General features: G+C 40.2%; 1 protein-coding gene across 4 annotated transcripts in view; it reads right to left on the bottom strand.

Moving 5' to 3' along the window:
- Window positions 1-20,961, bottom strand: part of FAM21 (Family with sequence similarity 21) — a 1,354,861-nt gene that overhangs the window by 1,144,993 nt on the left and 188,907 nt on the right. For all 4 annotated transcript variants that reach the window (XM_090388854.1, XM_090388862.1, XM_090388870.1 and 1 more), the window contains exon 4: window positions 12,963-13,034. In XM_090388854.1, coding sequence (XP_090244980.1) covers window positions 12,963-13,034 — 72 coding nt within the window. The remainder of the gene's footprint in view (window positions 1-12,962; window positions 13,035-20,961) is intronic.

The following is a 20,961-nucleotide window of genomic DNA, read 5'->3' as shown; positions in this document are numbered from 1 at the left end:
TGATTTACTGGCTCACTATTTCTCTGCACAACTGCTCATTATACTCATCAGAGTCCTTAGGCTTATAACACTCTCCTCCTCCTCTCATTTTCCCTTTAATGTATGTCACACCAAAAAGACTCAACATTGCACTGTCCACCCATGTCAACTGGATGCACTTCATTAGATGTTATGTGTTTCTTAACTAATTGCATAAGCTCTCCTCCCTTCCTACCTGTCTATACACACTGTACTCCAAAAATTTCAATTTTGCACTGCTTATAGCTGCATGACACCATGTCTCTGATATTTCAACAATATCCACCTTTGATGTCTTTACTAGCACTTCAAACTCATCAAATTTATTAACTATACTTCTAGCATTGGTATACATGCACCTGTTATTACTCTTGGTTACCCTAATACACCCCATGTATTTACTTGTTCCCTTATGACTCCCAGCAGCTATTGAAATTCCCAGCAACTTGCTCTCTAGGCTGCTGATCATTACAATAGAAGCAGTGCAAGAATCACTTTCACCTCAGACAGTGGCTACTGTTGATCTTTTAGTCTGTGAAACCCCCCCCCAAGCCAGCAGTTTTCCGACCCACCTAACATTGCCTCAATAGCATCAGCGAATATTATTGCACCCTTCTATTTAAGTGTATCTCATCCCTGTAGAAGCATTCTCTCCTGTTAGCAAGCACAGACTTTTCTGAAAAAAATTCTACCCGATGAACCTTGCACAATCTCTCCAGGGCCGAATTCATTGAGCCTCTCATCATATACTCCCTCCTATCGTGTCTGGGCAGCATTGCAGACCTTCAAATTTAACCTTAACTTGTGACTTTTTTTCAGCATTGACCTGTACTTGCTTTTATCCTTTTTTCATAATATATTCCCTGTCTCCCTGACAACAGAGTCACCATCAATAACTAGTTATTGTGGGACCAGCGCATTTTGCCTTGGAGATTGTTGCTGTGTTGCCTGATGCACAGGAGTGAGTTCTGGCGTTTTGTTGGGCAGCTGAGAGCCTGTGAGACCCTCATTAATTTCTTCGAGGGCATCTATACTACACCTCAAACTCTCATAGAACGCTGAGTTAGCGCCTAATTTCTTCTCTGCACCTAGCACACACAAAGACATCCTCCTTGGCTAGATCATGACCTGTTCAAGAAAGGTCTGCAAACATTTCACATTTCGATGCATTGGAGAATCATCCCCTTCAGTTCTCCCCTGGGCCACAGCACTCCTCTTACTTTGTGCCTGTTGCTTTGCTGCTCTAGTCTGGGTCATAATTCCATTTAAGTATAATTTATTTAACAATGAAATTTAATAAGCTTAAGAAATTTTACCGATTATTTGATAATACTATACTAATCTAACAGATTTCTAATACACTGCTACGTATTTCGCTATCTAGGTCTATGTTAAACCTTACGCTATGAAGTTCATGATTTACGTTACACTATTCCATATTGCATAGCAATGGCGGCAAGTTATGAACATAAAATCTACGGTCAACTTTCAAAATAGCTATCTAAATTCAAAACAAACCACAGAACTTGTCTAGAACTATAAAGCTACTTATAGAAATTAATTTAGTATAACAATTAAATCAATAAAATAACTAAATATAAATAAAAACTTAGCATTCGCCGGAGCTACAAAACTCTTGGCCGACACAGTAATAACAACTTGCTCATCCATACCTGCGTGATATATACATGTGTGAGGAGCAAAGAATATAATTTGTGTTTTCTTATCTGCTTGAATGTTTTTTTTTTTCTTTTTCTCTCCAGTGCAGCAAAAGACTGTTGAATAGCATTAGCATTTAGCATTAGTAGAGGCAAATGGTGCAAGAAAGCAAGCTTATGCAGCATGGGCCAAAAAAAACAAAAAAACACACCACTCCCGTTTCACCCCTCCATTTGTTCGAAATACCTGTCCAGCTGGGCCTTAAATTTATTTAGGCTATCAACTTCCACAACAAGGGATGGAAGTCTGTTCCACCAACCAACTACCCGCTGGCTAAAGGCAAATTTCCGCACATCTATCCTACAACTGTCTTTCCTCAATTTGAATTTATGCCCTCTCAGGTGATTATTCTGAGCAAGAGGAAGAATCCCATCAGCACTGAGCATGCTCGAGCCATTCAAGGCTTTATACACCTCTATTAGATCACCTCGCCGGTGCCGTCTACAGACACTGTAATTTGCAAAACTTAAGCTTTCTTCGTAAGAGCAACCCTTTGTTCCATTCACTAATCTTGTTGCCCTTCTCTGTACTCATTCCAGCAGCTCTACATCCTTCTTGAAATGAGGCCTCCAGACATGTATACAGTACTCAAGGTGTGGCCTGACCATTGCTTTATAAAAGGGAATAATCACCTCCTTATCCCTGCTAGAAAAATTCCTATATATCATTGACAAAACACCATGAGCTACTCTTGCAGCCCATCTGCACGGCTCAGAAAATTTCATATCTGCCTGCACACTTACTCCCAGGTCCTTTTCATTCTCTACCATTGTCAGTGTAGTACCACAGAGTTAATACCTTGCACCAGATCGTGGCAAGACACTATCAATAATATTCTAGACGCTACATTCCAGCAGCCTGCTGACCCACACAAAACAGAAGAGCTAGAGCTCTGCACGGAAAATGAAACATATCGCACAACTGCAATTGAAGAACCCTTCACCCCAACCGAGCTCAACTTAGCTGCATCTAGAATCAGAAACAAGGCGGCTCCGGGCAGAGACATGCTCGATCCAGAAATCATCCAGAAAGCCATTGAACTTATTCCCACTACCATACTCAAACTGTTAAACTACTGTCTTCACCAAGAATTCTTCCCCACACAGTGGAGGACTGCAACCGTTAGACTTATATTGAAGAATGCAACCAAACCATATGATCTGCCACAATCCTACCAGCCCATTGCACTGCTGCCAGTCTTCAGCAAACTTCTCGAATGGATGATCTCCCATAGAACAGAAGCTCACTACAATGATGCTGGTCTCTCCTCACCTAACCAGTACAGTTTCCGGAAAGGACGCTCCATGGTAGAGGCACTGGAAACAATCATTGAAGCTGCTACCAACTGCAACTCCAAATACTCTCTACTAATCTCCTTCGACTTTGCTGGTGCCTTCGATTCCCTCTGGTGGCACGGCATCCTTGGCAGGCTCCGGAGGGCGCAAGTCCCAGAAAACTTATATAGATGCATCAAGACCTATCTCCAGGACCGGCGAGTTGTGTCCACTCCTCACTGCAGTGTCTTCAGGGGATGCCCTCAGGGATCTGTCCTGGGGACTCTCCTCTGGAATCTGGTCCTGGATGATTTCTTGAACACCAAACTCAACAATGTACAGACCTAGGCCTATGCAAATGACCTGGTCATGCTCTTTTCTGCCAATGACAGAGCCCCCAACTAGAAGCAACTGCCAACCAGGCCATCTCCACCCTTCAAGCTTGGGCAGATCATAACAACCTAAAGATCTCCGCAGAGAAAACCAATTCGATCCTACTAAAAGGTACCCTTGATTTGAGAAGACCACCCCAAATCAAGGTCAATGGTGTTACAGTGAAACTAAGAACAGAGATTAAATATGTAGGTTTCACCTTAGACAAAAACTTTTCCTTCACTCCTCATCTAGATCAACTCAGCATTAAGATCAGGAAGTATGCTGCCCAAGTCTCAAGAGTTGCCCGGAAGGACTGGGGCTTAAAGAAGAGAACGCTGTCCCTCTTCTATAAAGCAGTTTTCATCCAGTTATCACCTCTGGAGTCTGGTACAAGAAGGCCAATACAGAAGTAAACAGATCGTGCCTAGGAACTATCCAGCGCTCTCTTCTCCTACTGTCCCCGCGTGCCTGTCGCACTGTCAGCACCCATACACTCCAGGTCCTCACTGGACCTGGAGATTGTTCGTCATGGATTGCTCATCAAATAGCCAAAGGAAGAGCAGTTACCGGCACAGGTTTCACCACTGACCCAGCAAATAAGAGAAACGCTGAAAAGAAGCGACTTCATGAACATCTAACAGACACCTGGCAAGAAAAATGGCAGACCTCAATTAAAGGTGCTGTCACCAAAAGATTCCTCCTGGATGTCAGGGCCTCCTATCCCCTCACACCTGTCTGGTTTTTACCGGGACTCTATGCTACCTACCTCCTCACTGGACATGTCTCCTTCCAGAAAAAACTACATGACTTCAGAATTTCAGACTCACCCCGCTGCCACTGTGGAGAGGATCAGACATAGGAGCACCTTGCCCACAGCTGTGAAATCTACGAGGACTTCAAGAGGATATTAATAACGAGACTACGCTTCAACTACCAAAATCAAGAACACCTCACCCTACAGAATGAAGAAACTTAGAGAGCCCTGACTCAATTTGCAATGGACCTATTTACCAGGCAGAAAGCGCTACCACCACCTTAGCATCCGAATCAATAGGTCATAACAACCATGACTGCCAACTGTTGCTGCACATCATTGAGCCATAGATGCTAACGCCTTGGACCAACTTACACAAGACTTGACCAACAAACCATCCGGAGTACAGGACCCAACTTGATCTCTCACATCTCAAGTAGTCAACTGGTCTCCCCACTTGGTTGGGACAATACTAGCAGTGCAATCAAAGACAGGGTCCACACATACCTTGACAAATTCCTCATCATTGATTCCTGGACCAACTTCTCCTGACCAGACGTGACACATCTCATCAAGAGACCTACCATTGATCCCTGGACTTGATCATCATATCTTGGACTCCCGGTTTTGACCACCCCACTATTCGTTATCATGGACTACTGTACCAGCCTTCAGTCTGGATGCGACACAGACTCACCAAATGGAGTCCCAATGACGACACCTGGACTAGACCTTCCTGAACATGACCCATCCACCATAGCAGCACTCACTGCTGGATTTCCACCAAGTGTCGGCTCCAACTGACTGGCCGTGCTAGCTGTACCTACCCTGCACTTGCAGGGTCTCTCTCTCTCTTTTTTTTTTTTTGGCTTCTTTCTTTTGTTTCCTACCATCTGTCCTTTACCCCCCCCCCACCCTATTTTTCTCTTACACAATGTTTTTTTTTTTTTTTTTGTGGGGTGGTGGTTTTTTTTTTTTTTTTTTTTTGTCCACCCCACTCTTCTCTCTGGTGAGGCACTGGGCATGCCACACTGTCATCAGGGGCCATCTTCCCTGTCAGCCCCCTTCTTCTGTTTCCTACCCTCCAGTCTTCTGCCTTCCTCCCTTACTTTTCTCTTGTACGTTTTTATTTTTATGTATATATATATATATATATATATATATATATATATATATATATATATAGTCAGTCCTCGTATAACACGTGTTTACATTACACGAATTCGATCATACATGATTTATAAATAGGGGAACGATATCATATATAACTCGAACGAAATTCGCTTATGCACGATTCCCCTTTGTGTTTATAAGAAATGGCAGTTCAACGCAACACGATAGGAATGATGAGAAGATTCTGAAAATTTATTTATGTTTTTTATATCAGTGAAGGAGAAACACATTTCACCATAATAACGTAAAAACCAACACAATCAACACAACGTAACGTAATAACGTAAAAACCAACACAATTAAAGCTATTGGTATAATCGCAAATACAATTAGATCGAGTTTACTACCAGTTTATAATAGATTCCACTAGCAGAAACGCAACTGGAAATTGTTTTTATTATTTTATGGTAGTAACCCCTAGAAATGTGCTTTACTAAAATGTGAGGTGTTAATAGTGTATCTCTGCCTTTACGGTGCTGTTTATTCAGTTGCTACACACGCGCAGCTTTGTTTATGTGTATCAAGTGTGCCTCCTCATTTTGTAATTGTGCTTTATTCCCTAAAAATGAGTAAAATACTTAAAAGGTGTGAAAAGGAAGCGTCCTGGTGAAGACACTGCAGATTCAAAGAAAAGGAATATCGATAAACAGAGGCGGACTGCATCAAAAATTCTTACCCAGGAAAATTTATAGTGGCCTCATACTATGGTTTATGGCCAAAATCACACTGGACTCCGGCCAACCGGGGTTTTCCCGGTAAGGCTTATGGCCAGTCCGCCTCTGTCGATAGAGAAAAATATGAAATTGTGAAACGCTTTGAGCGAAAGGAAAGACCATGCGATATTGCACGTGCTACAGACCTAAATGAGGCAACGCCGAGAATTACAAAGAATGCGGAGAAAATAAAAACAACTTTCATAGCAGGAACAACTCAAAGTGTAATTAAAATCCATTAGATTAAGACACAAAGAATTGGAAGAGATGGAACGGCTGTCATCTGTTTGGATAGAAAATCAAACAAAAAACAAGTTTGCTTACGATAGAAGCAAAAGCATTAGCAATATTTAATTACGTAATAAAATACGTAAGTATTTTATTATGATTATTTAGCTGCAAGAGTAGCTCATAGTGTCTTGTCAATGATATACAGGAATTTTTCTAGCAGGGATAGGGATGTGATTATTCCCTTGTATAAGGCATTGGTCAGGCCACACCTTGAGTACTGTATACAGGTCTGGAGGCCTCATTTCAAGAAGGTTGTAGAGCTGCTGACGAGTACAGAGAAGGGCAACAAGATTAGTGAATGGAACAAAGGGTTGCTCTTACGAAGAAAGGCTTAAGTTTTGCAAATTACAGAGTCTGGAGACTAGGCATCGGCGAGGTGATCTGATAGAGGTGTATAAGGCTTTGAATGGCTTGAGCATGCTCAATGCCGATGGGATTCTTCCTCTTGCTCAGAATAATCATCTGAGAGGGCATAAATTCAAATTGAGGAAGGACGGATGTCGGATAGATGTGCGGAAATTTGCCTTTAGCCAGCGGGCAGTTGGTTTGTGGAATAGACTTCCATCACTTGTTGCTGAAGTTGATAGCCTAAACAAATTTAAGGCTCAGCTGGACAGGTATTTCGAACGAACGGAGGGGTGAAATGGGAGTAGTGGTTGTGTTTTTTTTTTTTTTTTTTTTTGGCTGATGCTGAATATGCTAGCTTTCTTGCATCATATGCCTCTACTAATGCTAACTGTGTTTGGTAATGTTTTGGTTACAAATGTGTGTTCAACCTTGGGTGGTTGGCACCTAACCCTATTTTACCCATAGGGCCTGTTCTTTATATTGCACTATTTTGCATTGCACGAGGGTTTCTAGGAACACAACTATCGTGCTATACGAGGACTGACTGTATGCCCCAGAGGTCTAAATCTAAATACATAAAAATTATTGCCCGACCTATTTGGCCATAGAACTAGTTATCAGCGAAAAACCCTACGCTCTGTAAAAATTACAACCGTTGCTCAAGAAACAGCGATCATCTCATTCTCAAATCTGGTCCTAGCCACTGAAATTCCAGGAAAGTAGGTGGCAGGACCGCCAGAGTACTCTAGCATCAGTGGTGCACCCGGTCAGCCTCCCCGTGGTAACGTCGGGTCCCACTAGGGGATCGGCGGCTAATAGACTGGAAGAACAAAGGGCACAACACAATATACAGCACATGACCCCCACATACTTAAAATTTTTGGCCCCGATACAATGTACACCCGCGGAGATGGAAGAAATCCCAGAAGCCGTTAGACACAAACATACCTTACCTTGCTCTGGGGTTACTGTTTCCCATATGTAGTACTTTACATTTGTCAATGTTAAACTTCATTTTCCACCTCTCAACCCATCTGCTCAACCTTTTCAGATCCTGTTGCAGCAGTGTACTGTCATTAGTGTCACTAACAACTCTGCCAACCTTTGTATCGTCTGCAAACTTGGACATTAAGCTTGATATACCATCATCAATATCATTTATAAATACAGAAAACAATAATGGACCCAATACTGAACCCTGAGGGACTCCACAAATAACATTAGTCCACGATGAGCAGTGTCCATTGATTACAACTCTGTCTTCTCCCCCTCAACCATCCCTTTATCCACAGCAGCAATTTGCCTCCAATGCCACACTGCTCCAATTTGTGCAGCAGTCTTCCATGTGCAATAGTATCAAAAGCCTTTCTAAGATGCAAATATATAATATTAAAGTTATTACCAGCATCCAGTTCTTTTGTGACTGCATCATAGTATCCAATCAAGTTGGTCAGGCAAGACTTTCCCTTAACAAAACCATGCTGTGTCCAAGCTATAACTGAAATCTTTTCTAGATGATCCTGCAGCGCTTCTTTAACCAGTGCCTCTATTAATTTTCCTGGAACAGAAGTTAAACTCACAGGTCTATAATTACTTGTGTCAGCCTTTGTTCCTCCTTTGTGAATTGGGGGTCACATTTGCACATCTCCAGTCTATGGGTACCTCCCCTGAGACCAAAGAAGCTCACATAATTATGGCTAATGGTTTGCTTACTTCCTTTGCTGCCTCCTTCAATATAACTGGATAGATACCATCCACTCCAGATGCCTTTATTATGTTTATCCACAACAATTTCTCCTCCACTTTCCTCTCAGTTATTACAAAATCATCTAGCTCACTGCGAGAGTTTACTGCACCTCTGTCATTCCCCTTCCTGAATAACTCCTGATATATGAATGAAGATGCAAAATACTCATTTAGTTTGTTAGCCACCTGAACAGGAAGATAAACAGTTGAACCATCAATATCCAGTGGATCAATCTGATTCATCCCTTTCCTTCTAGAGTTTACATAGGTAAAGAACTCTTTTCTGTTTTTCTTTGCATCCCTTGCCAAGGATTTCTCTATATTTGCCTTTGCCTGCCTAATCTCCTTTGTGACTTGGTTACAGACCAGCACATATCTATCATAGGCTTCCATGTCACACATTAATTTATATGTATCCCATGCATTTTTCTTCTCTGCCATATGTCTCATTAGCTCATCTGACATCCATTTAGGCCTAAACCTTGAACAATCTTAGTTGGTATGTAAAGCCAAGATAAATTCTTTGAATGCTTCCCATTTTGAATTTGCTGTTGGTAACATCATCAGTTGGTCCCCCTGATGGTTGTTACCTCTTTGATGTAAATCCCACTTCAGCACACTGTGATCACTGCCACCTAGTGGTTCCTTTATATGCAGATTCTTAATGCATGAAGAATCATACTGATAATCAGATCAAGAGAATTACTCCCTCTAGTTGCCTCCCGAACATGCTGATGTAGAAAACAATCATCCAATAAATCCACAGAAGCCTTGCTAGTGTGTGAGTGACCAATCGCAAATTCCAGTCAATATGTGGGAAATTAAAATCCCCCATTATAAGACTTTCTGATTTACTGGCCCACTCTATTTCCCCTGTATAGTTTCTTATTATACTCATCAGAGTCATTAGGCCTATAGCAACTCCTACTCTCAATTTTGATCTCCCAATGCTTATGTCACACCAAACTGACTCGACACTGCACTGTCCAGCGATGTCGGCTGGCTTCACTTCCTTGGATTTTATGTGCTTCTTAACTATAGCATAACTCCTCCTCCCTTCCTATCCTTTCTGTACAACATTGTACTCCCCAAATTCCAGTTCTGCATTCCTTATATCTGTTTGACACCACGTCTCTGATATCCCAACAATATCTGCCTTTGATGTTTTGAGCAATACCTCAAATTCATCAAATTTCTTTACTAAACTCCTAGCATTGGTGTACACAGAAGTATACATGCACCTGTTCCTATCTACCCTAACACAACCTATGTGTTTACTTGTATTGCAATGACTCCCAGCAGTCTCTGAAATACCCTGCATCTTGTTTTCCAGGCTGCTGCTCATTCCAATAGAAACAGTGCAAGAATCACTTTCACCTCTGCCAGTGGCTACTGTTAATCTATAATTCCTTGTAATAAAAGCTAGCTGTTTTCTGACCCACCTAACACTGCCTCGATAGCATCAGCAAATATTCTTGCACCCTTCCTATTTAAGTGTATCCCATCCCTGTAGAAGCAGTCTCTCCTGTTAACAAGTACAGACCAAGCTGAAAATTCTACCCCTTGAGCCTTACACAATTTTTCCAAGTCTGAATTGATCGACAAGGCTCTCATCATATACTCCCTCCTATCGTGTCTGGGTAGAATTGCAGACACTTTCAAATTCAACCCTAATTCACAGCTTTTTTTCAACAACTATATGACGAATAACTATTACTAGTTTTGTTGGAGTTCAAATTTGCAAACTGATAAGGTCTGAGATTTTGAGGAAACTATGAATAAAAGAGAAAAACAAACATGGATTAGCTTCAGGTCTGTTGTTGAGAACAGGCTTGAAGGAACAACAAGAATTCAGATTATAAAAGAACAACAAAAATACAGTTGAAAATATGTTGACAAACTTCAAAAACTCTGCTGCAACATGTCAAGGGACATTTTTTACACTCCCACATTCGACTACTTCCCAGAAAAATCAAGGAAGTGTTATTGAAAAACAGGATGTTAAAGACATGGAGATGAAGTAAAAGCGGGAGGTAGAATGTCATCATGATGGCTGACTATTGCTAAATGCCTGTAAAATATAAAGATATGCAGGAAATCAAAGAAATGAAAATTTGACCCATTGTAGATCACATTTTGTGAGTGTGGAATTTTCACCAAACTGTTCTTTTAGATTTTAACATGTATTTAAATATAAAAGTCTAGTAATGGTAAAAGAAAAATTCTGTTGTAATTGCAGTGCACAAATTTTACCAATATTAATAAAAATTTGTGAAAAATCAATTTTTCTTTTGTTATTTTTGAAGAAACCTGATGTGATGGAAAAAAATCATAGTCATCTTTGAAATTAGCATTAGAAAATGATTTAGAAGCATCAGTGAATTTGTTCTAAAATGCAGACTAGTGTTATTCCTGTTTCTCACAAGGCCATTTTGGCGTTGGCAATCAAAATCAGGCAAACGGCATTCAAAATCAGATAACTGGTATGTCTGCCATGATGGATTATTGTATACTATTGGGTATCACAATAAATATAACTTCTGCTGATTGATATTTGGATGTACTAAACGGCGTTAGCCCTTCACTCAATGTATACTTTTACTAATAATTAACAATAATTTTAATAATTTAAATAATTTTTTTGTTGTTTTTTTGAGCTTTCTTTTTGGTTTTAACTCAAGGCACTCTTACCTTTTTCCCTCAATATAGTTAACCAATCTATTCAGTTTGCTGTGCACTAACATGTTATATTGGCATTCTTGTACTACTCTTCTCACTAATGCACATAGCTTACACATGCATTATTTATTAATTCTCCATATTTTCTTATATCGCAGACTGGTGTACTGTTTTAATTGTCGATTCAGTAATATCAATCAGTTCTGTTAAATCTACTTTACATAATATTATTCTATGTTTACATAAATTTACCTGCCTTTTCTTCTTATCTTGAAATTGAACTAGTTCATTCAAATTTGTTTTACTTATACATAAATGTGGGCGTGCGTGCGCACACACACACAGTTGGCTTTCTATTAGGGCTGCAACATGTCAAGGGGACAGCTTTTTCTTGTAACACAGCCAATAAACATCTTGGACCTGCAACACCTTGTGGACTTCAAGGTGTTGCAGGGTATCCTGTGGTCATGCTACCCATGTGTTGCACAATATATCCAGTAATGCCTGCACTTTGTCAGGTGCATGGCTACACCAACCTCTAGAACCTTGTGGCATGGTGCACTGTCTTGTTGATAGAGGCCAGAACTGTCTTGGCACTCTCATCAAGAAAAATAATACTTGGTTAGCGACAACAAAAAGGCAGTCATTCCCATCGAGCCATTGATTAACAATGATCGGAGGATCCAGAAAATGCAATGAAAATTGTCTCCACACTGTAACACCTCTGTTGAAAGGCAACAGTGCATCCAGGTGTCAGCCTTATGTTGTTTTCCAAATACAGATACACCCATCAACATGACAGAGTTGGAAACGGGATTCATCAGGCCAGGCAAGAGATTTCCATAAGTTGGTGGTCCAGTGTTGGCACTGGCATGTCCATGTAAGGTGCATTTTGTGTCAGGTATAACTGTCAACAACACACAAAAGTTAACATCTACCACATAGTCCATGTCTATATTGGTCTTGCCATTCCTACGTTAAGCATAATGGTTAGCTAGACCATTATGCTTCATCATTGTGTTACAAGATAAGACACACAATGCCCACCAAGGACATCAATACATAGGACCTTTGGTCTCTATCACTACTGAGTCATGGTAGGCTCGTGACACCACAGAACAGGAGCATTTAACCACACTGGCTGTTAACAACATACTGGCACCTGCACGTCTTGGTCCCACAACCATTCCATGTATAAAGTCAGAAAGATCTCAATATTGACCCATTCTTCCTTGCAGTTTTGAGTGTCTCTTTTACACAAAACTGTGTAAAAGAGACACTCAAAACTGATCGCTATATATGCAAACTACAATCTTAAATCAACTGTCTCGACTTTGGCATTCACCAGTGTGATAGAGTTGTGACATCGGGTTGTGACCTTGTATTCCTACACAAGGGAGTGTTGCTAACGCCATGCAAATTCAGTTTGTTTTTATGATATATATATTGTGTGTGTGTGTGTGTGTGTGTGTGTGTGTGTGTGTGTGTGTGTGTGTGTGTGTGTGTGTGTGTGTGTGTGAGTTCTGTTAAATCTCCTGAGAGAGAGAGAGAGAGAGAGAGAGAAGCTCCAAATGTTGAAATTCGTTGATGATAAAAAAGTGGTTACTGTCTGACAAAAATGTGTAAAAGAGAACTTTTAACTTGGGGAATGGATGAAAAAAATGTATCTTTTTAAAAACTTAGAATAATCAAATGGAATGGAAAAGTTACATTATTTCTACATAAATGCATATCTTTCTTTGCCTACAGATGACCACACATTATAGTTTTTGTAAGAACTTTGATTTAAAGATAAGTTCTTTAAAATTTTGAACTTTTCATTTTGAATTGCTAAATACTTTTCAAATATATAAAAAATACAGGTATACTTACATTTTCAACAAACTGCATATTTGACAGCATATGAAAGTCATTTATTGTATTATTAACCTTGACACTTGTAACCTAGGAAAAATAACACACAGTCATCACGCATATAAATAGAAATGCATACATTTAAAGATAGGACTGATGCCTGTATTTTTGTAGAGGGAGCAGCAACAAAACTAATAGAACATGTGATAGAGAGGAGCACAGAGATGAAAGAATAATTAATAATTTAAAAATGATTACAAAGGAGGATTAACAGTGAAAACATTGGGGGATGGAATACCATATGATACTAACAAGAAATCACAGCTATCAGCAGAAAATTTGAGTTGGGGGGGATTAAAACCAGGGAAGAAAAGAAAGGAACATAAATCTCATTACACACTTCAATGGCTTTGATTCTAATAAATACTCTCTTTTAAAAGGCACTGCTTGATTTTTCTTGCTCATCCAGTGCAGGGAAAACAATGTTATACCCAAGGACATTGAAATCAACCTGATAAGGTGATCATAACAAATGTTATGGGACACAAATAAGAGCTTGAAGTCGGCCACCATTGCCATACCATTTCCCACAAATAAGTTGTAATGTTCCTTGCTTTTCTTACTTAGTTCCCTCTTATTCACTGTCAAAACATATCAGACCACCACATATCAGCTGCAACACGCAGTTAATTCCACCAACCCAATCTAACTTTGCCAGCTTGTTAATCCTTATTTATTGAAAATTTATTAATTCTTTCATCTCCACATACTCCCTGTCAGGCACTATATTTAGTATTATGCTGGTATATTCAGCTCATAAAAATTTTCAGGAGCAGCAGCTGCCATTCAATAAATTTAGCTCCTATATCATGCAGAATGATGTTTTTTTTTCAAAACATTTGGCATTCTGCACATAAAAGAATGACCTTCAGCACCTATAGCTTTCCCATAGCTAATTCTTGACTGGTTAGTTTCTTGACAACCAAACTGCATAATGCTTACCCCTCCTCTCAAGTGATTATTCTGGGCAAGAGGAAGAATCCCATCAGCATTGCATATGCTGAAACCATACAAGGGTTTATACACCTCAATCAGATCACCTCACAGGCGCCTAGTCTCTAGACACTGTAGTTTGCAAAACTTAAGCCTTTCTTCGTAAGAGCAAACCTTTCTTCCATTCACTAATCTTGTTGCCCTTCTCTGTACTCATTCCAACAGCTCAACATCCTTCTTAAAATGAGGCCTCCAGATCTGTATACAGTACTCAAAGGTGTGGCCGGCCTGACCATTGCCTTATACAAGGGGATAATCACCTCCTTATCCTTGCTAGAAAAATTCCTATATATCATTGACAAGACACCATGAGCTACTCTTGCAGACCATCTGCATTGCTCAGAAAACTTCATACCAGCCTGCACAATTACCCCCAGGTCCTTTTCACTCTCTACCACTGTCAGTGTAGTACCACACAGTTGATACGTTACTCTGGGGTTACTGCTTCCCAATTTGAATTTGCTGTTGGTAACAGCATCAGCAATACTTTACATTTGTCAATGTTAACCTTCAGTTGCCGTTTCTCAGCCTACCTGCTCAACTTTTCTAGATCCTGTTGCAGCAGCGTACTGTCATTAGTACCATTATTATCCATTTTTGCCGCTCCTGGAACAGAGAAGATTTTTCTGATTTTTTTTCTGTTTTATTAGCTTAAATTGGCATATTAACTTATTTTCTGGAGTAGTTTTATATTCTTATTTACGATACTTAGATTAAAGTAACTTAGATAGAGATTTTGTAGGTATTACTTAGTATCGGAAAGGGTATCAAATCCACGTGTTTACCGTTCATAAATAGCCGCCATTGTAACGAGATACAAAATATCTCGAACTAGATAGCATAAGCTTAATATAGTATAGTATAGTACATAATATTGAATTAATCAGATAATTAATCTTGTTGAACTAAATTGTCAATTAAATTGTACTTTTAACTATACATATAACGACTTGGGTTACGTAACATAAATAATTAGTAAAAAATAAATAATTAATACTTAACTTGATACGGAAGTTATAAAGGGATTTCGTAGATAACACTCGATACTGAAACATAAATATAACATTATAACTGTGTTGAGATATAAGTTTAGGGTTTTAATTTTGTAGTGAAATTGAAATTTTATTGAAATTAAATCGAAATCATGACTCTGACCAGAGCAGCAAAGCAAAAGGCTCAAGCTAATGGGAGTGCTGTGGCTCAGGGGAGAACTGAGGGGGGCAGTTGCCCTCTGAATCACAGCCTATTAAAATGCACTACTTGCTTGATGTTTTTGGAGCAGTCAGGTACAGGACATGATACTGCCGTGGGGGATGTCTTTGTGTGTGCACGATGCAAGGAGTGTAAGGAAATCAGGCGACAACTCAGCATTGTTATGGGCCTATATGAGAGCTTGAAGGACAGGGTGAATGCTCTCTAAGGATTAAAAGTGAGGGGGCCCATCAAGCTCTCAGCTGCCCACACCAATGCCAGAGATTGCACTTGGTCATCACGCAACACAGCGGCAGCCCCCAAGGCAGAATGCGCTGGTCCCAAAGGAACTAGTAGTTGTTGGTGACTCTATTGTCAGGGAAACGGGAAACATGCTTTGTAAAAAGGATAGGTGGAACAGGACCAGGGTATGTCTGCCAGGGGCAAAGGTTGATGATGTTGTAGAGCAGATATCATCTTTTAAGGGCGCAAAAGGTAATATAGTTGTACATGTTGGCACTAATGATATTAAGAGTAGGAGACTGGCGGAATTACTTAACAAGTACAGGTCACTGTTGAAAAAAGGCCGTGAATTAGGGTTGAATTTGAAAGTGTCTGCAATTCTGCCCAGACATGATAGGAGGGAGCGTGGCAGATTATGGTCCATTTCCCTCCGCATGAATTGTTGAGGAGGCTTCCATCCTGCAGTGGGTTGATAATGGCTGCACTTTACTTTATATGAAGAGAGCCCTGTCGATCAATTCGGTCCTGGTAGGATTGTGCAAGGCTCAAGGGGTAGAATTTTTTCAGCCTGGTCTGTACTTGTTAACAGGAGAGACTGCTTCTACAGGGATGGGATACACTTAAATAGAAAGGGTGCAAGAATGTTTGCTGATGCTATCGAGGCAGTGTTAGGTGGGTCGGAAAACTGCTAGTTTGGGGGGGATACAAGGACTAATAGATTAACAGTAGCCACTGGCAGAGCTGAAAGTGATTCTTGCACTGCTTCTATTGGAATGAGCCGCAGCCTGGAAAATAAGATGCAGGATATTTCAGAGACTGCTGGGAATCATTGGGGTACAAATAAACACATAGGTTGTGTTAAGGTAGCTAAGAAAAAGAACAGGCGCATGTATACTTGCGTGTACACCAATGCTAGGAGTTTAGTAAATAAATTTGATGAATTTGAGGTATTGCTCAAAACATCAAAGGCAGATATTGTGGGGATTTCAGAGACGTGGTGTCACACAGATATAAGGAACTGGAATTTGGGGAGTACAATGTCTACAGAAAGGATAGACAGGGTAGGAAGGGAGGAGGGGTTATGCTATTAGTTAAGAAATACATAAAATCCAAGGAAGTGAAGCCAGTCAACATTGCTGGACAGTGCAGTGTCGAGTCAGTTTGGTGTGACATAAGCATTGGGAAATCAAAATTGAGAGTAGGAGTGTGCTATAGGCCTAATGACTCTGATGAGTATAATAAGAAACTGTACGGGGAAATAGAGTGGGCCAGTAAATCAGAGAGTCTTATAATGGGGGATTTTAATTTCCCAGATATTGACTAGAATTTGGGGGCTGGTCACTCACACACTAGCAAGGCTTTTGTGGATTTATTGGATGATTGTTTTCTACATCAGCATGTTCGGGAGGCAACTAGAGGGAGTAATACTTTTGATTTGATTATCAGTTCATGCATTCGTCATGCATTAAAAATCTACAGGTAAATGAACCACTAGGTGGCAGTGATCACAGTGTGCTGAAGTGGGATTTACTCAAAGAGGTAACTACCATTAGGGGTAAAGGGAAGGGTTATTGCTTTCGTAAAGGCAACTACGATGGACTGAGACAGTATTTAAATTCTATACAGTGGGACCAACTGATGATGTTACCAACAGTAAACTCAAAATGGGAAGCATTCAAAGAACTTATCTTGGAAGCTACTAGGCTTTACATACCAACTAAGAAATACTGTTCAAGGTTTAGGCCTAAGTGGATGTCAGATGAACTAATGAGACATATGGCAGAGAAGAAAAATGCATGGGATATCAATATCATTAATAAATACAGAAATCAACAATGGACCAAACACTGAACCCTGAGGGACTCTACTAATAATATTCGTCCACGAAGAGCAGTGTCCATTGATTACCACTCTCTGTCTTCTCCCACTCAACCATCCCTTTATCCATAGCAGCAACATGCACTTAATGCCATACTGCGCCAATGTGTACAGCGGTCTTTCATGTGCAATAGTATCAAAAGCTTTTCGGAAACCCAAGTATATGATAACAAAATTATTTTTTGCACCTAGTTCCTTTCTGACTACATCATAGTATCCAATCAAATTGGCCAGACAGACTTCCCCTTGACAAACAGATACTGTGTCTTAACTATTACTGCAGTCTTGTCCAGATGATAATGCAATGCTTCATTAATCAGTGCCTCCATTAAAATTTCCCTCGAACAGAACTAACAGGTCTGTAATTACCTGTGTCACCCTTAGATCCTCCTTTGTGGATTGGGCTCACATTTGCACATCTCCAGTCAATGGCCACCTCCCCTGAGTCCAAGAAATCTCTCATAATTAGGATAGATTCCATCCTCCCCAGGTACCTTTCTTATGCTTATCTTCAACAATTTCTCCTCAACTTTACTCTCAGTTATTACAAGATTATCTAGCTTACTGCCGGAGTTTTATACACGTCAAACATTCATTCCTCTCCCTGAATAACTCCTCATGTGTGAAGATAAATGGAAAATATTCATTTTGTTAGTTATCTGAGCAGGATGATCAACCGTTGAACCACTGATATCAAGTGGAACAATCTGATTCATCCTCTTACTTCTAGAGTTTACATAAGTAAAGAGCTCTTTGCTGCTTTTCTTTGCATCCTTTGCCAAAGATTTCTCGTAATCTCCCTTTGCCTGCTTAACCTCCTTTGTGACTTGGTTACAGATCATAGGCTTCATAGCTTTTATCATAGGACTCCATGTCATCCATTAATTTATATGCATCCCATGCATTTTTGTTCTCTGCCACATGTCTAAATAGTTCATCTGACATCCATTCAGGCCTAAATCTTTAACAATATTTCTTGTTTGGTATGAAAAGCCTAGTAGCTTCCAAGATTAATTCTTTGAATGCTTCCCAATTTGAATTTGCTGTTGGTAACAGCATCAGTTGGTCCCACCGTATAGAATTTAAGTACTGTCTCAGACCACCATAGTCATCTTTACGAAAGCAAAAACCTTTCCCTTTACCCCAGATGGTAGTTACCTCTTTGAATAAATCCCACTTCAGCACACTGAGATCACCACCACCTAGTGGTTCCTTTATCTGCAGATTCTTAATGCATGAAGAATCACTACTGATAATCAGATCAAGAATATTACTCTCTCTAGTTGCTTCCCGAACATGGTGCTGCAGAAAACAATCATCCAATAATTCGACAAAAGCCTCACTAGTGTGTTAAACTAAAATCCCCAATTATAAGACTCTCTGATTCACTGGCCCACTCTATTTTTCTGTACAGTTGTTATACTCAGAGTCATTGGGCCTATAACATACTCCTACTCTCAATTTTGCTTTCCCACTGCTTATGTCACACCAAACTGACTCGACTCTGCACTGTCCAGCCATATCAACTGGCTATACTTCCTTGGATTTGGTGTTTCTTAACCAATAGCATAACCCCTCCTCCCTTCCCATCCTGTCTATCCTTCCTGTAGACATTGTACTCCCCCAAATTCCAGTTCTGCATTTCCTATATCTGTGTGACACCACGTATCTGATATTCCAACAATATCTGCCTTTAAAGTTTTGACCAACACCTCAAATTCATCAAATGTATTTACCAAACTCCTAGCATTCGTGTACACATAAGTATAATGCACCTGTTCTTATTCTTTGCTACCATAACGCAGCCCATGTATTTACTTGTTCCGCAATGACTCCCAGCAGTCTCTGGAATCCCCTGCACTTTGTTTTCCAGGCTGCTGCCCATTTAAATCGAAGCAGTGCAAAAATCACTATCATCTCTGCCAGCGGCTACTGTTAATCTATTATTCATTTTTATCCTCCCCAGGCTAGCAGTTTTTCGACCCGCCTAACTCTGCCTCGATAGCATCAGCAAATATTCTTGCACCCTTTCTATTTAAGTGCATCTCATCCCTGTAGAAACAGTTTCTCCTGTTAACAAGCACAGACCAGGCTGAGAAAAATTCTACCCCTTGAGCCTTGCACAATCTCTCTCCAGGGCCTTATTAATCGACACGGTTCTCATCATATATACTCCCTTCTATCATGTCTGAGCAGAATTTCAGACACTTTCGAATTCAACCCTAACTCATGGTTTTCTTTCAACACTGACCTGTACTTGTTAAGTAATTCTACCGGTCTACTACTCTTAATATCATTAGTGACATAAGCATTGGGAGATCAAAATTGAGAGTAGGAGTGTGCTATAGGCCTAATGACTCTGATGAGTATAATAAGAAACTGTACAGGGAAATACTGTACAGGAAACTGTACAGAGTATAATAAGAAACTGTACAGAGTGGGCCAGTAAATCAGAGAGTCTTATAATGGGAGATTTTAATTTCCCAGATATTGACTGGAATTTGGGGGCTGGTCACTCACACACTAGCAAGGCTTTTGTGGATTTATTGGATGATTGTTTTCTACATCAGCATGCTCGGGAGGCAACTAGAGGGAGGAATACTCTTGATTTGATTATCAGCAGTGATTCTTCATGCATTAAGAATCTGCAGATAAATGAACCACTAGGTGGCAGTGATCACAGTGTGCTGAAGTGGGATTTACTCAAAGATTTGATTTGATTTGATTTTTTTGGCGCAAAAACAGCAGGGTTATAGTGCGCCAGGAAAATTTTAAAATAGAAAAAGGTAAGATTGGTAACTTGAAAAAATATTACTTCGCCTAAAGATGCATACAATCATATAAATAAATAAAATCAGTACAATGATAAAAGCAAGTTGTATATTTCATATGAGTGTATACATATTGATCAACTTTAAAAATTTAAAAACTGCTGACACATTGTCGTTGTCATTTAAAATCTGACTGAGTGTATACGGCTCAGTCAGATGGGTAAAAGCAGTAAAACGAGCATTTATAAATCTGGAACAATCACATAAAATGTGTTGGACGGTTAAAATGGTGTCGCATTGCTCACACATAGGAGGGTCATCAGCCCTCAGCAAAAAGGAGTGTGTTAAATGACAGTGTCCTATGCGGAGCCGAGCAAGAACAACTTCCTCTTTGCGATCCCTGCGTAAGCTGGACCGCCAAGGATGGACCACAGGCTTAATTCGACACAGCTTGTTCGTAGTAACCAGGCGATGCCACGAATCTTGCCACTGAGAATGCAGGTTACTACGGATCACTTGCCTGTAGTCTGTATAGGGGACTAACAGGTTAAGATTATCCATCAGGGCTGCCGATTTGGCTGCAGTGTCAGCCAAATCATTTCCTCTAATCCCGATGTGACTGGGGATCCAGCAGAAGCGGATATCGAATCCACTTGCATCGAAGCTATATATTGTCTGCTGAATTCGGGACAGGGTTGGATGATTAGTGCATGACATCGCTGATATAGCCTGCAGTGCACTCATTGAATCGGCATATATAATACACCGTTGGTAACGGTGTTTTCTTATGTGATCTAGAGCTAACTCTATCGCATGCAGCTCTGCAGTGTAAATGCTGCAGTTAACGGGTATCTGCTCTGATATGGATTTATCTGGAAAAA

The sequence above is a fragment of the Mastigoproctus giganteus genome, chromosome 2, assembly GCF_048544385.1.
Source record: "Mastigoproctus giganteus isolate SK-2022 chromosome 2, ASM4854438v1, whole genome shotgun sequence".
Lineage (NCBI taxonomy): Eukaryota > Metazoa > Arthropoda > Arachnida > Uropygi > Thelyphonidae > Mastigoproctus > Mastigoproctus giganteus.
This window is presented reverse-complemented; position numbering and strand designations above follow the sequence as displayed.